Source organism: Dendrobates tinctorius, unplaced genomic scaffold (assembly GCF_039654945.1).
Source record: "Dendrobates tinctorius isolate UK_male_01 unplaced genomic scaffold, ASM3965494v1 ptg000107l, whole genome shotgun sequence".
NCBI lineage: Eukaryota > Metazoa > Chordata > Amphibia > Anura > Dendrobatidae > Dendrobates > Dendrobates tinctorius.
The window spans coordinates 26,114,981-26,135,871 of NW_027361775.1; the positions used below are offsets into that span (position 1 = coordinate 26,114,981).

Here is a 20,891-nt window from a genome sequence, read left to right on the forward strand (position 1 = left end):
CTGACACATCGCTGGAAACAGGGTCTCTGTCCCTACATCATGCTGCTGGTAGATTACATTGCAAAAACCTGATGATATGCCCTTTAATTAGTACAATTGCAAAGTGCATGTAATTTACTTCTCTGTTTTGTACTACTCGTTACCAATTGTAACAAGCTCTTTACTATAAATATAAGCTGTTTGTAAGTGCAGATCTGAAGCTGGCAGGATCCAGCCAGATCACTGATCCAGCCAGCTTCAGTACCCCTATGCTCCTCAAATGCAAAGCTGGTTCTGCTTCCAGCATCAGAGAATGCAGTGTGGTCCAGTGGACCAACCATGCTGCCGGTCACAAGAAGCTGGGAGTCAGGGCAGCCGTCCTCTCCTACAAACCAATGGTGACAAAACCCCTGTACTCTGCCTATGTACTCTAGATGGCTACTCATTGAGCACTCAGCCTCCACTCACTCCCACGTAGAATTGCATGCTTTACTCTGCTAAATATACCTGTTTATATCAGTTAAACCAGGTAAATAGGCTGCTGTCAGACGACTATTGGTATGGAAAATCTAACTTTTAATGTAGTCGGAGGAGAGCCCTAATAAACATAGAAAGTTGGCCATCTCAGCCATCATTCATCTAGTCTGCTTTTACACCTTTAGGTCCCTTTAATTCCAGACAATCTGATGATTAGCCTCCTTTGTGGTGTACTCTAATTCTCTTTTTTGAATCTAACACGTAAGCAACAGTCAACTTCTCTAACGTTTTTTTTACCTCCTCATTAATCTGTTTCCACCCACCAGAAATGCTTTTCCCAATCGGAATGGATTAGCGGCACCTCTTTAGCTTTACAACCAGTATTGGTTTATTGTCTTAACAGCAGTAATTACATTCTGTACAGACAGGCCCTGACAAAAGTGACTGTGCGCTGAACATGTCTTCTCTTAGCCGCTGTTGTGTTAACGAGAAGTCATCTGCATGCAACCTGGATGCTTTCTAGGCCGTTTACCCTGTTCACAGTCATTTTTATTGCAGAGAATCTCAAGTTGTGGTTCTGTTATGCCTTACAACAGCCGTCACACTAAGCCTGCCATCTCTGTTTTTGTGTAGCAAGTCTGATACATTTGGAGACGATTAGAAAGAAAAAAGACCCAAACCCAGATTGCATGTCAGATGGTTTACAGGTAGTGGCTAATGTTCTGCTAGATTAATTGCACCACCTCCTAAAGCCAGACGTTTTATGTAAAGTGATACAGGGATGTTTTTCAGCTCACAGCTCTCAAGAGTTCTTTTCTGAAAATATTATTTCAACCAGTTGTCATTTGTAGCTTTCGGCTGAACTCTGTGTAAATCTTGGTGATGCTCGGTAACGGCATTTGCAAGGGTGCGCTCCTTCTTGGCTTTTCGCCATGAGTTATGTCCACATAGATACTGGCCTTTAGTACAGTGTGGGACCCATCCTCCATGTACAGGACAACATTTTCCTGCATGGTCAGCAGTTTATAAATATATATTATGAAATGATATCAGATCATAAGTATGTGTGGTTCTATGTTTGGCTTATACATAGCTCACTTGCTCATCAGTCTTTCCAGCTTCGTTTTCGGTGAGAAGTAAGGTGTCAAGCAGGATCGCAGATGATTCAAGCTGGGAGTTCTTCATCCTCAGTGGGCTCTGGTACATGACTGGGTTAATCCCATTTTTCATACCATGTTTCATGATAAGCTTTGAATTTTCTGCCATTGAGTTCCGAAATGATATCCGACTAGAGCAGTTTCTAATGATGCCTACTGGCCTTAGGCCTCGAAAGTTGCAGGTGATGTAACGGCCAAAGGCGTCTCTGAAAGTTTTGTTAAATAGTGTGTAGACTAACGGGTTTACTCCAGATGATATATACCCAACCCACACAAAGATCTCCATTAACATCTGGATTACTTCTGGATCACAGTCACTTGGATCGCAGAGAACTGAAGCCACATTGGTAATAAAAAATGGACACCACATAAAAACAAAGAGGAAAAAGACTATGCCCAACACTTTGGAGGCTCTTTGCTCATTAGTGATGGTCTGCATTGACTTCTTCCCTACACTGGAAAGCCTTCGAATGGGCATTTCATCACTGGTTATCTGCAGCGTCCGCTCTCTTCTTTGGCTGTCTAGCATGGCAACTTTCTCCGGTGAGGAGCCCGGGGCTGTGTCCCTCTGGAAGACTGTTGACACTGTAGACCAGTTGATGCGCTGAGGAGGCTTGTTCTTGATTAGGTAGGCCTTTTTCCTTAGTAAGTGAATGGTCAGGAAGTATATGACTACCATAATGGCAAATGGGACAAAAAACGCCGCCATGGAGCCGGAAATAATAAAGTACTTGAAGAATTCTGTCCGTACCACACAAGTGTGGTTTGTGTTGAAGATGGTCTCTGGGTCTAGGAGTCCTTGGATCGGTATGGGAACAGCGATGACTGAAACAGAATGAAGATCATTTACTTCTTATGTAAACTTGTATGGATTCATTTCAAGCACTGCTCTGAAGATGTTTATCCTACACTTCTCAGTCCATAAATCCTTGACATTTACTAATGTGTTAAGATGAGTGAAAACCATGGTGTATCCTAAAACCACGCAGTGGCGTTTTTGAAACTATTGAAACCAGTTGCCTCATTTGTTCACCTGATGTGAAGCAACAAAGCTGAAAATACCTTTTTCTCTTGACTGACTGTGTATAGCGGTGGAGGAGAGATGCCATCTTAAGCTCACGGTTTAGTTACATCTTTCAGAAAATGTTGATTTCCTGCCCTGCCGTACAGCTGCCGCCGACTGATTACTAAAGCTTTATCATGCAAGACCCAAGTAATCTGATCATTATGCACTGTAAGCTATTTCTGGCCCGAATAAATTAAAGGAAAGTGTTTCTGATCCGCAATATAGGGAAGCATAGGGATAGTTTTTCAGCATGTCCCAGTTATACCGAGCATCTCCACAGCTGCGGGATTCAGAGGATCAGCGCGTTGTCATAGCTCTTCCGACTAGCGGGGCTGTTGCCTGTTCATCTACCTGCTCTGGATTACGAGCGGAGGTGGCGCCATGTCTGACTTTGTATAACCTCCAAATTTGTATATTAGGGAGACCTTTTTGGGGAAGTGGCAAGTAAAACATATATTCTGTGAACATAATATGTGTTATCTAATCTTGTCCTCTCTCCTCATCACTCAGAATTCAATGAAACTTGATGTATCTGCTATTGGCCTAAAACTAGCAAGCACTTAACTTGATGGTGGATTCGGTGCATTTGCCTTTCACGTACGCATTCTATCCATGGTTTTCACGCATTAAACACACACCCATTATAATCTTTGGAACTGTTCACATTTCCATGTTTTCTTTCAGAATGTGTCTGCAAAAAAAAAACCCCACCTCCCAGATACATGTCTGTGTTTGATTCTCATCATAGATCCAAATTACCCGTACAAGCCTATGGGTCCGTGAAATATCACTGACAGCACGCGGATGGCATCAGTGGGCAGTCCGTGTGCTGTCTGTGATTAACATGGCAATGAATAGAAGATGCTTCGTAATTTATTTTCCATACTTGTAAAAATTCAACCCTGACCAAACACTGATGAAAAAGTATTGACACTTGGACTGCTTTTTTATGTATGTGAAAAATTGTCTACATTTGAATGCGGCAAAAATATGCAAATAGCCCCTTTAGAGAGGAACAGAATTGGCACTCTAGGGTCACCTATTGGGGGCAACAATCCTAAAAATCAGTATTGACTCTTTGATGAGCCTTGCCAAGTGACTTTGGGATAAGAAGCCAAACCAGAAACTTAATTTGCAAACACATGTTTCAGGGTGTTTGCCCCTCATCGGTGCAAAGCAGGAAATCTGTTTTGTTTCGGAGAGAGGCCTCTGAAAGGGTGGCTTAAGGGGTAGACTTATAGACCGGCTCCTCTGGTAAATAGTGTATGTAATAGACACATTTATGTCTTCTGCTGTCTGTTTCACACTATGGTATTCCACGTTGTACTCTAACTACTGTACACATCTAGAGCGCAAACACGGCTATCGCTTACCTGCTGATATGATCCACACCACTGCAATCTTAATGAGTGTTTTGGCTCTGGTGTTGAATTGACTGGCTTGAATTGGTTTCTTGATGGCAATGTAACGATCTAAGGATATGGCACAAAGGTGTATAATTGATGCTGTGGAAAACAGGACATCCAGAAATAGCCAGATTGCACATAGACATTGTGGCAGTGGCCAGGCAGGCTCTGAAAAAGACAGACACTGGTCATTGTGTAAACCTTAGGCTGTGTGACCACGTTAACCTTTTATCTCGTCTTTGATGCATTTTTTTTCCTTTTTTTTTGGGGGGGGGGGGTACGCGGAGTTTTCTGTGCGGAATTTCCCCATAAACGTAGAATGCGGACAATCCGCAGGTAAAAGATGCAACTACCGCATGTTTTTAGTGCGTTTCCGCAGCACATGTAATCCACACCTAAGAATATAAGATACCTGCCTTCAATTCTGACCTGACAGATCAGTTTGGGATTTAGGTGGACCAGAAGTTTACATTTGTAAGCCTATGGAGTGTAACATGGTAAAAGTGATCTCTCCACACACAAATCCCTGTGTGATCAGGCGAGTCGGAATTGAAGTTCACGTGACTCAGAAGAGAACCAGAGTGATGCCGGAGACTGGGGAAGACAGCAGCCGGTGATTATTATAGTACAACTACATGGCACTGCACAAACATTTAGGGGATTAAAAGTTGTGGGTTTTTTTGTGAGGGCTTCTGCGAGCTAGGTTCACATCTGCATTGGAAGCTCTGTCGTACATTCCATCATTTTTACTGGAACAAAATATTTCCACTAACATGGCTAGCAACATGACTGACGTGACTTAGCCCTTTAAGGAGCGTCTTGGCCCTGCTAGTGTTACATGCGGCGCTGACCCTGGCCTGAATCCTGGTTTTCTGTTCCTAATACAGAACACAGAATGCAGTTACTCTTGCCAATGTGTACAGAGCCTTAATGTTCTTGTAATAAATAAGGCTAATCGATGATTTTCAAGTGAAGTGGACTCCTGTATGTGATGATTCCATCTACTCGGTGCCTCCTTGGTTTCTGTGGCTGGGTCAGCTTGTGACTAGCTTGTAATATGGGATACCAACTTCCTAGCATCTGAAAACTGCCTAGATACTTATCGGTACACCCCTACTCCCATACGGCTGGGTAATTGGATAGATTTGCTTAGTTTGAAGTCTATTAAAGCAAAGTGACAACCAATTTGTGGATTAAAGAGGTTTTCCAGCAGATTCCTAGTGTATAGATGAAAACCGTAAAATACTCTCCAGACTCCCCCCGGTTCTGTTGTGACGCCTATGGTTACGTTCCCATGAGTTATGGTGAGTGTTTGGCACTGCATATTTTTCCTGTGCAAAAAAAAAAAAAAAAACCCACAGCACCTTACAGTTCAATCAAAGTGGATGGTATCTATAAAAATCTCATGCCCACCGGGCTTTTTATTTTTTATGCAACGCAAACTGACCAACAGTGCGTTTTTTGTTTTTAAATCCTCAACCTGTCAATTTCTCTTGCGGGAACGCTGCGTTTTATGTGCAGACTTTCCCGTGCTAAAAATGAAAGTTTTGTCAAAGCCAAATACCAGGAAAATATCAAAAACAAAGTGGCTTAGTTTAAAACCTGACATACCAGAAAAGACAAAAGTTGCAACTTCAACTTGGTCAGACCTCATCTGGAATACTGTGTCCAGTTTTGGGCACCACATTTTAAAAAAGACATCAACAAACTGGAGCAAGTTCAGAAAAGAGCGACCAGAATGGTGACCGGTCTGCAAACCCTGTCTTATGAGGAAAGGTTGCAGGATTTGGGAATGTTTAGTTTGCAAAAGAGAAGACTGAGAGGAGACTTAATAACTGTCTACAAATATCTAAAGGGCTGTCACATTGCAGAAGGATCAACTTTATTCTCATTTGCACAAGGAAAGACTAGAAGCAATGGGATGAAACTGAATGGGAGGAGACACAGATTAGATATTAGAAAAAACTTTTTGACAGTTAAGAGTGATCAATGAGTGGAACAAGCTGCCACGAGAAGTGGTGAGTTCTCCTTCAATGGAAGTCTTCAAACAGAGGCTGGACAGACATCTGTCTGGGATGATTTAGCGAATCCTGCTTTGAGCAGGGGGTTGGACAAGATGGCCCAGGAGGTCCCTTCCAACTCTACGATTCTATGAAAAACACAATAAAACACATAAAAAAACAAACAAACCCTGCAACAAACAACACAACCTAATTTACCTAACATGTCTAAAAACACCACAGAAAATCAGATTGTGGATCCGTAGCTTTACTGGTCCCAACCAAGTCACGCTGACAGTGCTCTCACTCAATCACTGGCTGCGCGGGCGTTTCCGGTCTGTCGAGGATGATTTCAGGAAGCACACATTATGGTACAGGTTCGCCCCAGTAAAGGACCTGATTGATTATTTTTGTCTTTTATATTTTATCATCCGGTGTGAGGCCTTTTTAGGAATATTTTAGATCAACTGCACAAACCTTTTAGCACTTTTCTATTGTGTCCCTACTTTAAAAGTGCGACTGGTGGTTGTCCTTTGCTGGATCCATCCTAACGTTTTCTTTTTAGCCAATGAAGTAATTTCCACGGATATAGTATGCTAATAGGTTGGTTGTATGACTTTTTTAGTGTTTTTTTTGTTACTTTTAAATATTTAAAAAATAAAATCAACTAATACATGCAGATTAGATATTGGGAACACCGCACATTGTAAGGCTGCGTTCCCACATTAATCTTTTGGTGAGTTTTTGCAGATTGTGTGCACCCATGAACTAAAATAGGTTACTTACATTTTTTTCGAAAATACAGTGTCAAAACCTCGGCGTGAGAATGTCGCCTGTTACGGCATCGCCGCCTTTCATTATATGGCGCTTTAGAGTGCTGTGCTCCTCGAGTAGTCGGAGAAGCACGGTTTACTGCGTTGTTTCCTAGCTTTATCGTTTGGATTCCTAGAGCTGCACTTTCGCAGGAGGGAAAAGCAGGAGCCTGCGTTCCAGACTAATAAAATGTTTGAATTAACTTGGCATTTGTGCTTTTTATAGCGTCGAGCTAATGACACGTCCATTGATTTAAATGTGCTTTATACAATAACAGTGGCCAGTGATGGATTCTTTAATCAGTGCAGTTTATTTCCGCGCTCACCGTTACAAAGAACTGGGCATGCTTTGTATTAAGAACGCTTTGCTTATTTTAGTAAGCTAGAAAGCCTGGCGCTTGAGATTATTATTGTGTCATGGAGGGTGGGTTGTTTTTTCCGTCAGTTACTTTTGTAATTAATATTTGATTTTTGCCGATTTATGCGTCAATTGGATGTCTATGATCACATTAAGTGGCTTAAAATGGATATAGATTTGTTCACCAGTTTCCTGTACTTGACAACATTGTAAACCATCTCCCTCCAAGGCGAGTAAACGCCATTTGTTTCCTTCTCTTTGAAGTTAAAAGCAGAGTTAGATTTTTCTCCCGCTGTAAGATGTATAGGGGCTGCTTACGGTTGTATGTGATGGCTCAGACACTCTCTTGGAGTCTTGCTGTCTGTCCGTGTTATAAACATGCACGAGGTTTGTGTAAGTATAGTAATAAGCTTTTCTTAAGGTTTAAGGGACTTCTGTTGTCCTAGCAAAAGCCTAAAGTGCTGGGTAATTTCTTGCACCCAATTCTTAAAACTGAACATTATGATGTCCTCTCTTGGTTATAGCTTGACCCAAGCCTTAGGTGTGACCCAAGCAGATTTTGTAACATTGGACAGAAAAATAATGCAGACAGCATTCCATTCTGTGTCAAAATAAGTGGTCAGAACTGCTTATACCCTGTCGTAAGTCAGTGGGGTCCATCGGGGGCTATTGGTGCTAATTGTGTAACTTACTCAGTAGAGCATGATTGCTGCTTTTCTAAATGGAAGGTACAATGTGAATGTGGACAAAGCCTTATTAAATGCAAAACTTGGGCAAGTAAAGACTTTCCTACCAGAAAAGCTCAGTTCGGAGTGTTTTTTTCGACGAACTTGTGTGATTTACAGTGTACACACAACTACAAAACAAGTCAAAGCCACCACCTTAGTAGCGCGACTGCCGAAGGGCTCCGCACTGTTTATACTTACTGAACATAATGGTGACGAGTGCGATTGGCATCACAAATATTCCAACCAGCAGATCTGCCACCGCCAGGGACATAAGGAAATAGTTAGTAGCATTTTGTAGTTTCTTCTCTAGTGATACTGCCAAGATCACCAGGATGTTGCCTCCGATTGTAGGGACAATAACCATAAGTGTTAGGAGGGCCAGCCAACACTTCGGAGGGGCCGTGTCCGCTTTGGTAATATTAGCAGTGTAGGAATAGTTGAACTCTAGCATTTCGTGCCAGAGAACAGAGTTGTGAAAGATTCCAGGTATCCTGGGGTTAGTTACAACTTCTCCATTCATGTCCCATTCACTTTGCTGTTTCCCTCCTACAACCCATATGATTTGTGTCCATCATGGCTCTAATTTAGGAGGTCTCCAGGTCTCATGCCTTTGCCAATGTTGTGGATGTTGATTTAATCCCGGTAATAAAAAGAAAGGGCAAAATGATCAGTCAGTCCGAAAAGGCGTCTCCCATGTGGCACAGATGGTTGCGTCCACTTGTATCTTCCTCTAATCACCAGTCTTCGCACTCTTCTACCTCCCCAGGAGTGTCTCGATTTTTGTATGTGTGTGGGAGGTGTTTGCTTAACCCCTTAGATGCCAAAGATGTTGCTTGTTGTAGCCGATAATCAACTTGAGTATAAAACAGTCAACCCTCATGTGATTGTCTGTAACACATATGTATATCTGCATGGAGCTTGGTAAAATGTTAATATCCATTTTAATACCATTTAAATGCCATGCTCAGCCCTTGTAATGAGGGATTTGTTTCATTTATACCCATCTGTTTTGACTGAGCTTTGCTTTGTGATTTTTGCTCCTCCTCCTCCAGTTTGGGTATTATCTGCTGGTAACTCTTCATCAAGCGTTGACTCTTATATTGATCTCTTTCCCTCTGCCCTATGGATATTTTCCGTCTTTATCTGAGAGGGTGATCGTCATAAACATTGGCTGTATGTTATAACATCCGATCCGAATTGCAATAAATTGTGTTATTACTTTTTGTTTTGTAAAGTTTGTACTCACCACCACCATTTAGATGGGATCTGTCAAAACTTTGATGCTGCTTTCTCTATCATTTGGGATCTCTGCCCTCTCCGGTGTAGTAGAAATATGACGACTACAATTCTGAGTGCTTGCTGCTTTTCCATGGATGCAGTTTCTCCCAGCTGTCGAGCCACAGATCTGTAACCCAGGGACACATCGTTGGTCTACAAGTCCTATGTGACTGTAATGCATCTGCACTTCTGACTTGGAGCAGTCAGCCTCCTTATGAGAATCTAGTGGAGGTTTAGAACTGGAGGTCAGCCAGAAGCCAGACTCCTTCTTGATTTCTTTTTTTTTTTTTTTTTCTCCTCCTTTCTTTCTATTCTGTCCCTCCCACCCAGTGCAGCTGCACCCTTGGGGGCTTCACTGCCAGTTACTGATGGACAGACCCCCAACTTTATTTGTAAGACTATCAGACCTTCAACACATTTGTATACTAGAAAATAGATTACAAGGCCCAGTCATTTAATTAAAACCATACTTTGTAAGTGGAGTGCACTCATTTCTTGATATATATATATATATATATATATATATATATATATATATATATATATATATATATATATATATATATATGAGAGAGATATATAATCTCAATGGATAGATAGGTGTGTGTATGTATATATATATATATATAATCTACTATATAATCGTCTAATTCTGTCTGTCTCTCTGTAACGTAAATCCCGCGCCGCTGATTGGTCACACCCGGCCGCAACCAATCAGTGACAGGCGCAGTCCGGCCGCGAATTGGCGCAGAATTCGAACGACGCATGCCACCGCTACTGTTGAGAGATCTGCGCTAGCCACTGATCTCCGGACGGTTGCCGCAGGTCATCTGCTGCACGGATTTGCCGCAATCGGCAATATTGGCGCGGAATTTAACCCTCACTCACTGCACGACATAGTTCACTCATCTTTACTGAACAAGTTCTGTCATATTCTAGAATACCCGATGCGTTAGAATATATATATATATGTGTCTGTGTGTGTGTATATATAGATAGATAGAGAGAGATATATATATATATATATATATATATATATATATATATATATATATATAGTGTGTATGTATATATAATAATTTTTGTATTTTTTTATTTTTTTTTATTTTTTTTGCTCCTGACTGCCTTTTGGATATTTTTCTCTGTGTACGGTAGGGAGATTGCACAGTGACTGTCTCGCTCTGTTATCCATTCCCTAACCTTCAGCTATCCTGAAATACGCAGTGAGCATTGTGTAAAGGATGACTAGCTTTCCGTGAGCTGAAATGCGAGAAGACAAGTTGTTTTGTGATTATTGGGGTCAGCACCTTTTGGACCATATGAGTATTACAGTGGATGAGGAGCCAGAGTCTGGAGAATTTCACGTGCAGATATTGTATACATAGGACAAGGCAGTGCATATACATCTCCAATCAAAATCTACTTTTCTCCTTTCCTAGCTACAGAGACGCTTCCCACACATTAACCCCCTGGTGACCTCTGTAATCCCAATAAAATGTAAAACCTGTGAAAGCCTTACTGTATATTCCTCATTTCCTCATTCTGTAGGAGGTGCCAAGGTTTTTACTCCATTCTTTGTGTGACATTACGGTAGTTTTTTTTGTTTGTTTTTTGTTTTTTTAATCTCACTAAAGCAGGGATGTCAAACTCAAATATACAGAGTGCCAAAATTAAAAGCTTGGACAAAGTGGCAGCCAGCCTTGATATTTATTTAAAAAAATGTCTACAATTGAGCAAGTTTTTCATTATCAAATAGGACTAGGAACTTTTTCACATGGAAACAAAATTAAAAGGGTTGTCCTACGAACAAAGTACATTTTAATTAATAGATCTTTGAATAAGAAAAACCTACAGTTAGGTCCATATATATTTGGACAGAGACAACATTTTTCTAATTTTGGTTCTAGACATTACCACAATGAATTTTAAACAAAACAATTCAGATGCAGTTGAAGTTCAGACTTTCAGCTTTCATTTGAGGGTATCCACATTAAAACTGGATGAAGGGTTTAGGAGTTTCAGCTCCTTAACATGTGCCTCCCTGTTTTTAAAGGGACCAAAAGTAATTGGACAGATTAAATAATTGTAAATAAAATGTTCATTTCTACTACTTGGTGGAAAACCCTTTGTTGGCAATGACTGCCTGAAGTCTTGAACTCATGGACATCACCAGATGCTGTGTTTCCTCCTTTTTGATGCTCTGCCAGGCCTTCACTGCGGTGGTTTTCAGTTGCTGTCTGTTTGTGGGCCTTTCTGTCTGAAGTTTAGTCTTTAACAAGTGAAATGCATGCTCAATTGGCATTCATACTTTCTGCATAGAAATGGATTTAAGACTGGCATTGTTTACACAGGTCTTGATGAGGGGGTGTCATGAGTAAGATGCTCTTGATTCATGTGTCCGCCTCCTCATGAATCACGAGTGTCTGATAAGGCCTCTTTCACACTTCAGTTTTTTGTGTCAGTTACAATCCGCCAAAAAAGTGGAGAAGCGGATCCGTTCTTAACTGATGTGAACGGATCCCATAGGATCTGTTTTTTTGACGGATCCGCAAAATGAGGAAATTTAAAGGAACCGCTGGCGAGAGAGAGATTTTTTTTGTCCGGCACCCAGACAGAATTTCGGGTTAAATCAGTGTCTGGAGGATCCGCCGGCCAAAAAAAACGTTGCAAGCTCCGTTTGGAAATCTTTGAGGATGTTAACGGACAGCAACATTATGGCGGATCCGCACAAAAACGGATGCAACGGACGGCAATCCGTCAAGATCCGCCGATAATGAAAGTCAATGGGGAAAAAACGGATCCGCAAAAAAAAAAAAAAATTGCGGATCCGTTCTTTTTCAAAACCTGGTGGATTTTGACTGTAAAAAACGGAAGTGTGAAAGAGGCCTAAGTGGCGTGTGCCATGCTAGAAATCTTACTCCAGTCAGGGACTACTTTAGGATTTCTGCCATAGTTAACTCCACAGCTTGTCATGAATTAGACAAACTGTGGCTTTCAACCGTCCCGCCCCAACTCCACCCATTTTGTCGGAGCTAAAAAAAAAAAAAAAAAAAAAAAACCCCCGGCATGAAAACTGCAAAAGTTGTGAAATTTTGACACAACTCCAAGTTGTGGCAAAGGTTTTGAGACTTTTCAAAGATTATACAGCAGAATTCTGGCATGAAAGTTTGATAAATGGAAGGCCAATGTCTCTTCAAGCAAAGCTTTAGGGGGCAGCACAGCATGGGGGGGCACATTAGTCTTACTATAATCTCCTATAGTGCAAACTAATATTTTACAGCTTCATTTAAGGTTACATGAGATATATAAATCAGGTATGTACATTGATAACAAGGCAGTCCACACTGTAAACGTTTTATTTTACATGTTGATTCTCTATTATGTAACCATCAATATCAGTTTGCCCCTAAATTTTAGACCTATATTCCAAAAGTGGATGTATGTATGTTTATGCGTATTGTTTATATTCGGTATTATATATTATAATATGATTTTTTTTCATTTTTTAAGCCTTGAGCCCTGGATAATAATCCTCATATATGTTCTGTTTAATATTTTAAGGAATTTTTAGGAGCATTATCTGCTGATTGAGATCTCTAGTGTACGCAGATGGCTGATGCGATGTCTGTAAACCCAAAGCCACTTTGTGAACTTGATGAATTGCTCTCTCCTGTGCCCACATCCATTGGTGCTGTATCCGCTCTTCCCCTCTACTAGTGCTGTGATTTCTGATGGCCGTGCCTAGTTTATTCTGTGTGCTGGATATTGTGTTACGTAAGCAGGAGTGGATCCCACCAGGGCCGGCTCACTTCTATCCCCCGCTGAGCACTGTGTTCTTTTCTTGGCTTGAGCTGACACTGTATATTTTTGTTGTACAGTTGTGAACACAAACGCAATCAGCGTTGTAATAATGTATTGCCTTCTAGCAGTCTATCCGATGTTGGGTGGTAACGAGGGGAGGGGTGTAACCTCCGCAGGAATCTTAGTGTTAGTAAGTGATGAAATTCTTCTTCACAGACTCCCCTAGTCTTCACACAAGGTGTGTAGACTGTTCACAACATATTTATGCAGAAATGCTCCCAGGACATTAATTAGTACATTTTCCTCTTAAAGTCTGAACAAGATACAGCCTGGAAAAAAAAAACCGTTTACTTTATGTGGCATTATTGGGGTATGTTCACACACTGTATTTTTGCTGCAGTTTTTACACCTATGTTCACACTTCAGAACAACAAATGAGCCTACCTGAGGTAAACAACTAGGCTAAAACAAAGGGATCCTGAAGTAAAATTAATAGTTTATTGAGATATTACATCAATTTAAAAACTATAAGAAAGGCTAGGTCCATAATACACAAAATACCGCCCCCGCCAAAAGCTCAGAGCGAAACGCACGTTGGGGTGAGGAGGAATGGCTCATCTACTCACCATCACTCTCTCCTCTTCACACTTTCTCTCCAGAGTTCAGATATTATAAACTTTTACTATGTTGTACTACATATATGCAGTAGGCTGCTTGTGTGTATAGTGTGCAATTGATTTAGGGATGCTATTAGCACCTAATTACCCGATTTCTAGTGATCGCATGATGCCGTTGGAATAGGTATTGTTCTTCTACCTTAGTGCTGCACTGTGCTCACCTGAGATCTGTCTTATTTGATACCTGCTCTGTGCATTGATTTATCTATTGGTAGGGTAGATGTTGGAGTTCTCCTACTGGGTATTTTGTGTATTATGGAACTAGCCTTTCTTTATAGTTTTTAAATTTATGTAATATTTCAGTAAACTATTAATTTTACTTAAGGATCTCTTTGTTTTAGCCTAGTTGTTTACCTCCGATAGGCTAATTTGTTGCTCTATGGTTAGTGAAGTGCCATATTTCTTACTTGAACACCTTTTGAGTTGTTTTATGTTCACACGTTTTGTTTTTGCAGTGTTTTTTTATGCAAACTTTCAGCTGCGTTTCACAGTACCAGAAAAATCTGAGATTTCAAAAATCTCATGCACACAAATTTTTTTTTTTTCCCCCCCCACTGGTTTAACAAAGAGCTGCATTGTAGCAAAATGCTGCAAAAACACAGATATCATGTTTTGCTGCGTTTTTGGTGCCAAAACCTAATGGAGATGAATCAGATTATTTTTTTATGCACAAGAGACAAATGTACCCTGACAAAAACGCTGCAAAAAATGCGACAAACACTCAGCAGAACCTTCTTTGTTTGACATTGCTTCTTACTGCCGAGAGAAGGACAGGTTTTGGTTGCGCAAAAAAAAAAAGCATCAAAAATGTGTGAACGGATCCTTCCAAGTACCAAGCATGATCATTCACATTTCAGAAATCTCTGGAACATGCTGTTTTTTCTTCTTTTTTTTTATCTGAGCACATTTTAAGCCCTGCTGCATTTTTTTCATCAAGATGTAGCATGGCAATTATTTCAGCATTCTTTCACATGAATGGGTCAAAATTGTAAGTAGAAAACTCTCCGGATCAACATGTTAGGCTGTGGGTTGAATTAGATGGACTTAGTCTCCCTTCAATCTTAAATCTTAAATACTATGATACTATGTATGTATTGTGCTGGGGGGGGTTTTGGTACAGGAAAAAAAACACTGCAAAAACGCCACATGTGAACATAATCTTGTAAAAGGTGTTTCCTCTAGAATGAAAACTTCGGAATGAATTACCGTATCCTTTCATGCAGTTAGTATAAATCTGGGTGAATTGTCTGCCATTCTACTTTTGGGTGTATTGTGCTTTTGGAATTCTGAAACTATAAGAAATCTGTTGCTGATGGAAGAGCCCCAACAATAAAACTGGAGGAACGCGAGGACCAATATAGCCAACATGCCTAGATATATGCAATGGCCAGCCATCTAAAGTCTGGAGTGTTTTGGCTTGTTACCTCCTCTTGTTATTTTAGCAGCCTTTTTCGTGGCAATATTGCACCTGCCTTTTAAGAGGAGCTACTCCATAATACCAGAGGATGTAATATGGGAATTGGTTATTTTAGATACCGTAATTCTACTCTAACGTTCTGCCTTTTAAAAAGTAGTGTACGTCTTTGAGTCAAAGCGAAGTGTTTTGTACATGACCAGAGAGGACGGTATCAGTATATCGCATCAGCTTGTTATTTGGAATTATTGCTATATATGGACTTTAGGAGCAGCACACGGTGTTACTCACTATGCCCTAGTAACCTCTCACACTCAGCACTGCTGAACTTTTACGTTCATTGAGGAGTTTGTACAATCATACAGCTTTTCCGTAGGAATGTAGGATGCTCTTGCAATGGACGTCGACAGGTGTCAATTGCCATTGTCTTCCAGACATGTACAGTATATCAGAGGTACATCACTCTGCCAGAGTTTGACAGATGTGGGGAAAAATGCTGCAAAAACAGAAATGTAGGTTTGCTTGCCCTTAGTGTTCGAAGTAAGTCAGTAGGGAGATAGTTCCAAACATCGTGGAGAACTATCCACAGAACTGTGGATGTAGACTTGTGTAAACCCCTCTGTCTCCATATAATCCCAGGCAGATTTGATCAGGATCATGACTGGAGTAACTGCAGACTTATCGATTTGGTCCGGACCACCCCTTTAACACTAATAATAATTGTACGTTGGCTGTATGTTTGAAGTCATTATCCTTATGCAGAATGGATAAGTATCTGAATGTATTTCTCAGATTGAGGACACTATTATTCCTGACCAAGTTCCCAAATTCTTGTGCTGTAATTTAGTACCAGTCTTGCAAGGAACCTCCAGCATATTTCACTGTTACTTGCAGACAATCATTATTGTACCACACTTCAGCCCTTGAGCAAACAATCTGCCTTCCGTCACAGCCACATATTTCATATTTTCATATTTTCTCTCATCATTCTGAGCACCTGTTACCATTTTTGTGCATTCCAGTTCCTATTTTTTATGCATAGTCTGTCATTTGGCCTTCTTTCCATGTTGAAGGAATGGTTTTTCATGGCAGCTTTTTCATGAAGACCATTTCTGGCCAAACTTTTCTCTGAACAGTAAATGGGTATAGCTGGGTGCCATTGCTTGCAACCTGTTCTGAGGTGATGGCACTGCTGGACACCTTCTGAATTTGAAATGAGAGCATCCTTGTGTGTTATATTAGAAACATTTAAATCCATAGAGACATCTATAGAGAAGGGACATATCACCCTAACATTGAACATATGGGATTAATTATAACTGGAGAAGTAAGAGAGCTCACACTTTCTCAACTGAAGTAGGGACCTCCTAGAGTGATCTGCTGTAATTACCTGGAGATCCGATCTGACAGCCAGATACTAAGCCTGGGATATGTTTATTCACGGGTGGAGAAGTATGCTTCCAAGGCAAGACCTTCCTCTGTGAAAATCACTGGTCCCCAGACTTTTTGGAGCCAATGGTCAGTGATGAATATGAATATTGGGGTTTGCATCTAGCCGATATTTATGGGATATATATTTTCAACATCTTAGCGAAGGGATGAGCATAACCATATTGGACCAGTGGATGATGCTATCCATGCCACGTTTCAACTCTAGAAAGGTAAAGTCGCAATAGGAAACATTAAGGGTAATTTCACACAGGACTTTTTTGCTGCGTTTTTTTCATGTTTTTTGTTAATTTTCAGCTGCTTTTTCCATTACCAGCAAAGCCTATGAGATTTCAGAAATCTCATGGACACACATTGGTTTTTTGTGTGATCAGGATTTTGTGCTTTGCTGCGTTTTTGGACATAGAGCATGTCACTTCTTTGCTGCGTTCTTTCAGCGTTTTTCACCCATTGACTTGAATGGGTGTTGAATAAAGTTTTTGCTGCAGAAAAGTCATGGACATTAGCATGGACAAACAGGCAAAAAAAAAAAAAAAAAAAAACTCACCTAAAACTGCGTTTTTGCCGCAGCTTCTTTCCTGCCCAGAAGATCAGGTTTTGCTGCAGAAAAAAAGCAGCAAAAAAGTCCCGTGTGAACTTAGCCTAAGACAATATCTACCACCAGGGGCGACTGTATCTTGAAAGGTAAAGATCTCCTAAAATTCTAACAGACGTAGCACATTCCACAACCAGCCCTCATAGGAGCTCACCAAGGGCAGGCATGAGGGCGTAATCGTGAGCATAGATTTTGGGTTTCTGTCATTGTCAGTCTTGGAAGGTACAGCTTGCTATAGTTCGATCAGTTTTCCTAAGGGATACCTCCCTCGCTAAGCTCTGAGCCATTTCCATGACACAGGTTTAGTCATTTTCTTTTGTTATGACCTTTATTTTATGCAATGCAAATGTATGTACTGTATTGTTTTGTTCCCATTTAATGTCCTTTTTTATGTATTTTTTTTATCAACACTGTCTACCTTTTCCAGATTAAATATTATTGTTATTATTATGCATTTATATAGCGCCATTTATTCCATGGTCCTTTACATGTGAAAAGGGGAAATATAGACAAGTATAATAAACATGCGTAAGACAAGGGACACACAAGTGCATAAGGAGAGGGGACCCTGCCCACGGCTCACAGTCTACAGGGATGGGTGTGGATACAGTAGGAGAGGGTAGAGCAGGTCTTGCTGTGGTTCAGTAGACCGAAGATCATTGCAGGCTGTAGGCTTGTCGGAACAGGTGGGTCTTCAGGTTCTTCTTGAAGTTTAATAGCTAATTAACTAGCTAGTTAAAATTAGCTAGTTAAAAGTTAATAGCTCTGTTCCTCTTGCTCTGTAAACCACACCCCTAAAGCCATGTAACGGTTGTCCAATCCACCTGTATAAACAATTGGTGGTGGCAGCTAGTAGTTCATTTTGTTATTGTGGCGTTTGCAGTATCTGGGTATATACACTACTCACAAAAAGTTAATGATATTTGGATTTTGGGTGAAATTTGTTGAAAAGGTATAAAGTTCACACTACAATATTTTATCATGAAAGTAGGGCATTTAACTAGAAACATGCAATGGTGATTTCCTAATCTCAAGAAATCTGTTGAAACAAAAGCCAACAACAGAAACATACCCTCCAAGAAATGTTAATCTCAATAACTTTTCATGTGGCCTTGAGCATCAATTACAGCTTGAAAATGACATCATGCTGTTCACAAGTGAAGATACTGTATGCTGAGGCATGGCATCCCACTCTTCTTGAAGGGCGGCCCTCAGGCTACTGGGGTTCAGAGTTAGGAGCCTCTACACGACGACTCGGCTGATCCTATCGGTTTTCCATGGAATTCATGTCTGGAGAAAGTGCAGTCTACTCCATTTGAGGTACCCCAGTCTCTAGCACAGTGGTCCCCAACCTTTCTGACCTTGAGAGCTACATTCAGCTCTGAGAGAGGGTCGTGAGCCACATTCAGCTCCAAGATAGGGTCGCGAGCCACATCCAGCTCCAAGGTAATGTCGTGAGCCACATCCAACTCCCAACCGCTTCACAGAAGTGGCACCCAAAACCCCAATTACAGGTATGATACCCAAAGCTTTTCCACAGAAATCACCCCGTAGCAGTATAACAAGATCCAAGGGTACCCATAATGCCCCCATTCTGATCCATCACTAAGCACTCCCAACCCACTGTCACATCCAGCTTCAAGCACCTCCTGACTCCAGCGTACCATACTTAAATTTATCTCTAAACCACTGAGATCAGACTGTTTGCATCCAGATCTGCTCTTCTGTGCTGGGCTACTCACAAAATTCACCATTTTGAGATGTACTCTTCATACCTGTTTGCTAGACCTGGAGCTAATGCACCAAGCTGGCAGACGGCCGCGAGCCACAGTTCATGGCAGGGCTGTGGAGTCGGTAAGTCACAGTTGCGACTCCGACTCCTGGATTTTATCAGGCACCGACTCCGACTCCTTCATAAATGGCCAATTCATAACAACAAATTTACTGTTGTAAAATATTAAACATCGTGCTTATTCAGTTTCTCACCATCATATAAGTAATCAGACCACTTAGAGCAAAAACTACATTTATTAGAATACAATTAGAATATAGCAAATAACTTTTATAAACTTTTCTAAACTGTAAGTAAATATGCAATAAACACTTTTATGCAGTTAATAAGAAGAAATCTATAAATTTGTCCTCAGAAAAAGTATTGCCTCTGTCAGATCCTCCTTCATGGATGCCCTCAAATCTGATCTAATTATTTTGAGAGCAGAGAACAACCTCTCTACACTAACTTGTGTTGGTGGCAAAGCAGTAACCACTCGGGCAACATCTCTGACAATGTCAGGATACAAAGGAATCGCTTGTTGCACTGTTATTTTTGATGAACGGTCAAATTTCTCAATTTCTTTTAGTGCACATGAAAAATTCTGCTGAAATGTACTGGCTGTGTTCCTTGATGGGGATGACTCTTCTATGCGGGAACGCTTTGCACGGTCCTTGTGATCCAAATATTTTTCGAAATTAAATTCTTCATCAGTTGATGATGAGGGTGAAGATGTGGCAGGACGACCAAATTCTTCTTGTTCCTCCTGACTGTTCTGCAACCCTTTCATCCTTACTGCTATTTCAAACAGAGCTTCTTTTCCTTTACTTAGCTGTTGATCATCTAGAAGAATCCGATGCATTGGGTCTACATAAACAGCTGCCAAAAGAATGTTATTTTGTAATAGTAGCTCCTCTCTCCGTTTCATTGATGTAGCAATGCCACTTGCAATTAACCCTCCTCTTTGGGACAGGCGAAACATCAGGTTCTTCCACTCCTTTAAGAAAATACCTGGAGTTAAGTCCTCTGCTTGTAATTTTTTAGTCACTGTAAATGGGTGCTCTAGCAATTTTTCAAGCTCAGTCACCTGATTCCACTGACTTTCATTTAGCGTCAGTTGAGGGTTAGCCATGTCTACAAGAAAGGTTTTCAGTTCAACCAAGCGCTGAATCATTAAGTAAGTACTGCCCCATTGTGTGGCTTGATCAATAATTGCCCCTTTTCCAGCACGTCTCTTCAAAATTGAGTCAACTTTAGGGGTTCTGGCAACAGTAGCCAATTTTCTCACCTTGCCAATCAGTGCAGCAGCATGTCCTTCTTGCAGACTGTCTCTTATAGCCAGCTGTAGCGTATGCACAACACAGCGCATGTGATGAATGAAAGAACATATTGACACAGTTTCAACAAGATAATCTAAACTATCATGTTGCTGTTCATCTGAAGCAACTTCAGTTTTCTCCTCAGTTACAATACTGTGTTCCTCTATTTCAAACATTTCTGTGTCTGTGGACCCAGAATGGTCTTCTAGCTGCTGGTCACCATCATTACTCTCATTCATTAGCTTAATAGTACTTATATTTGAAGCATTGTCAGTTACGACAGAAAGAACTTGCTCTTTTTTAAGTTCATAGTCTTGCAGAACCTTTTCCACCAAGACCTGGAGAAACTCACTGGTGTGATGAGCTTTGGTGTCTTTTACTGCCAATGTCTTGGTAACTATTTCATTTTTGTCACAAACTAATCGGTCATTGATGGCAAAATAGTTCACTCTGTGACGTGTGCAGGCATCCATTTTCAGATACAGAAAGCGTCCCTTGAGAGTTTTTTTAAGTTCTTCCTTTTGTTTAAAAGCTTCTTCGATTACTAATTTTCTAATACTCTCTCTCTCCAGAGAAACACCAAGCTTGCGGGCCATTTCCCCAT

General features: G+C 40.8%; 2 protein-coding genes across 3 annotated transcripts in view; one reads left to right on the forward strand and one right to left on the reverse strand.

Annotated features, from left to right (window-relative positions):
• PSMD1 (proteasome 26S subunit, non-ATPase 1) overlaps nt 1–20,891 on the forward strand; it is a 114,700-nt gene that overhangs the window by 71,487 nt on the left and 22,322 nt on the right. The gene's annotated exons all lie outside the window — the stretch shown is intronic.
• On the reverse strand, nt 821–9,481 carry HTR2B (5-hydroxytryptamine receptor 2B). 2 transcript variants are annotated; one of them, XM_073589299.1, is made up of 3 exons: nt 8,182–9,481; nt 4,053–4,151; nt 821–2,438 (listed from the first exon to the last, which is right to left on the reverse strand). In XM_073589299.1, the coding sequence occupies exons 1-3, from the start codon at nt 8,501–8,503 to the stop codon at nt 1,540–1,542; spliced, it is 1,320 nt and encodes a 439-aa protein (XP_073445400.1). In that variant the 5' UTR covers nt 8,504–9,481; the 3' UTR covers nt 821–1,539. The 2 variants fall into 2 exon arrangements, with proteins under 2 accessions (XP_073445400.1, XP_073445399.1); XM_073589298.1 differs by having other exon boundaries at nt 4,053–4,253.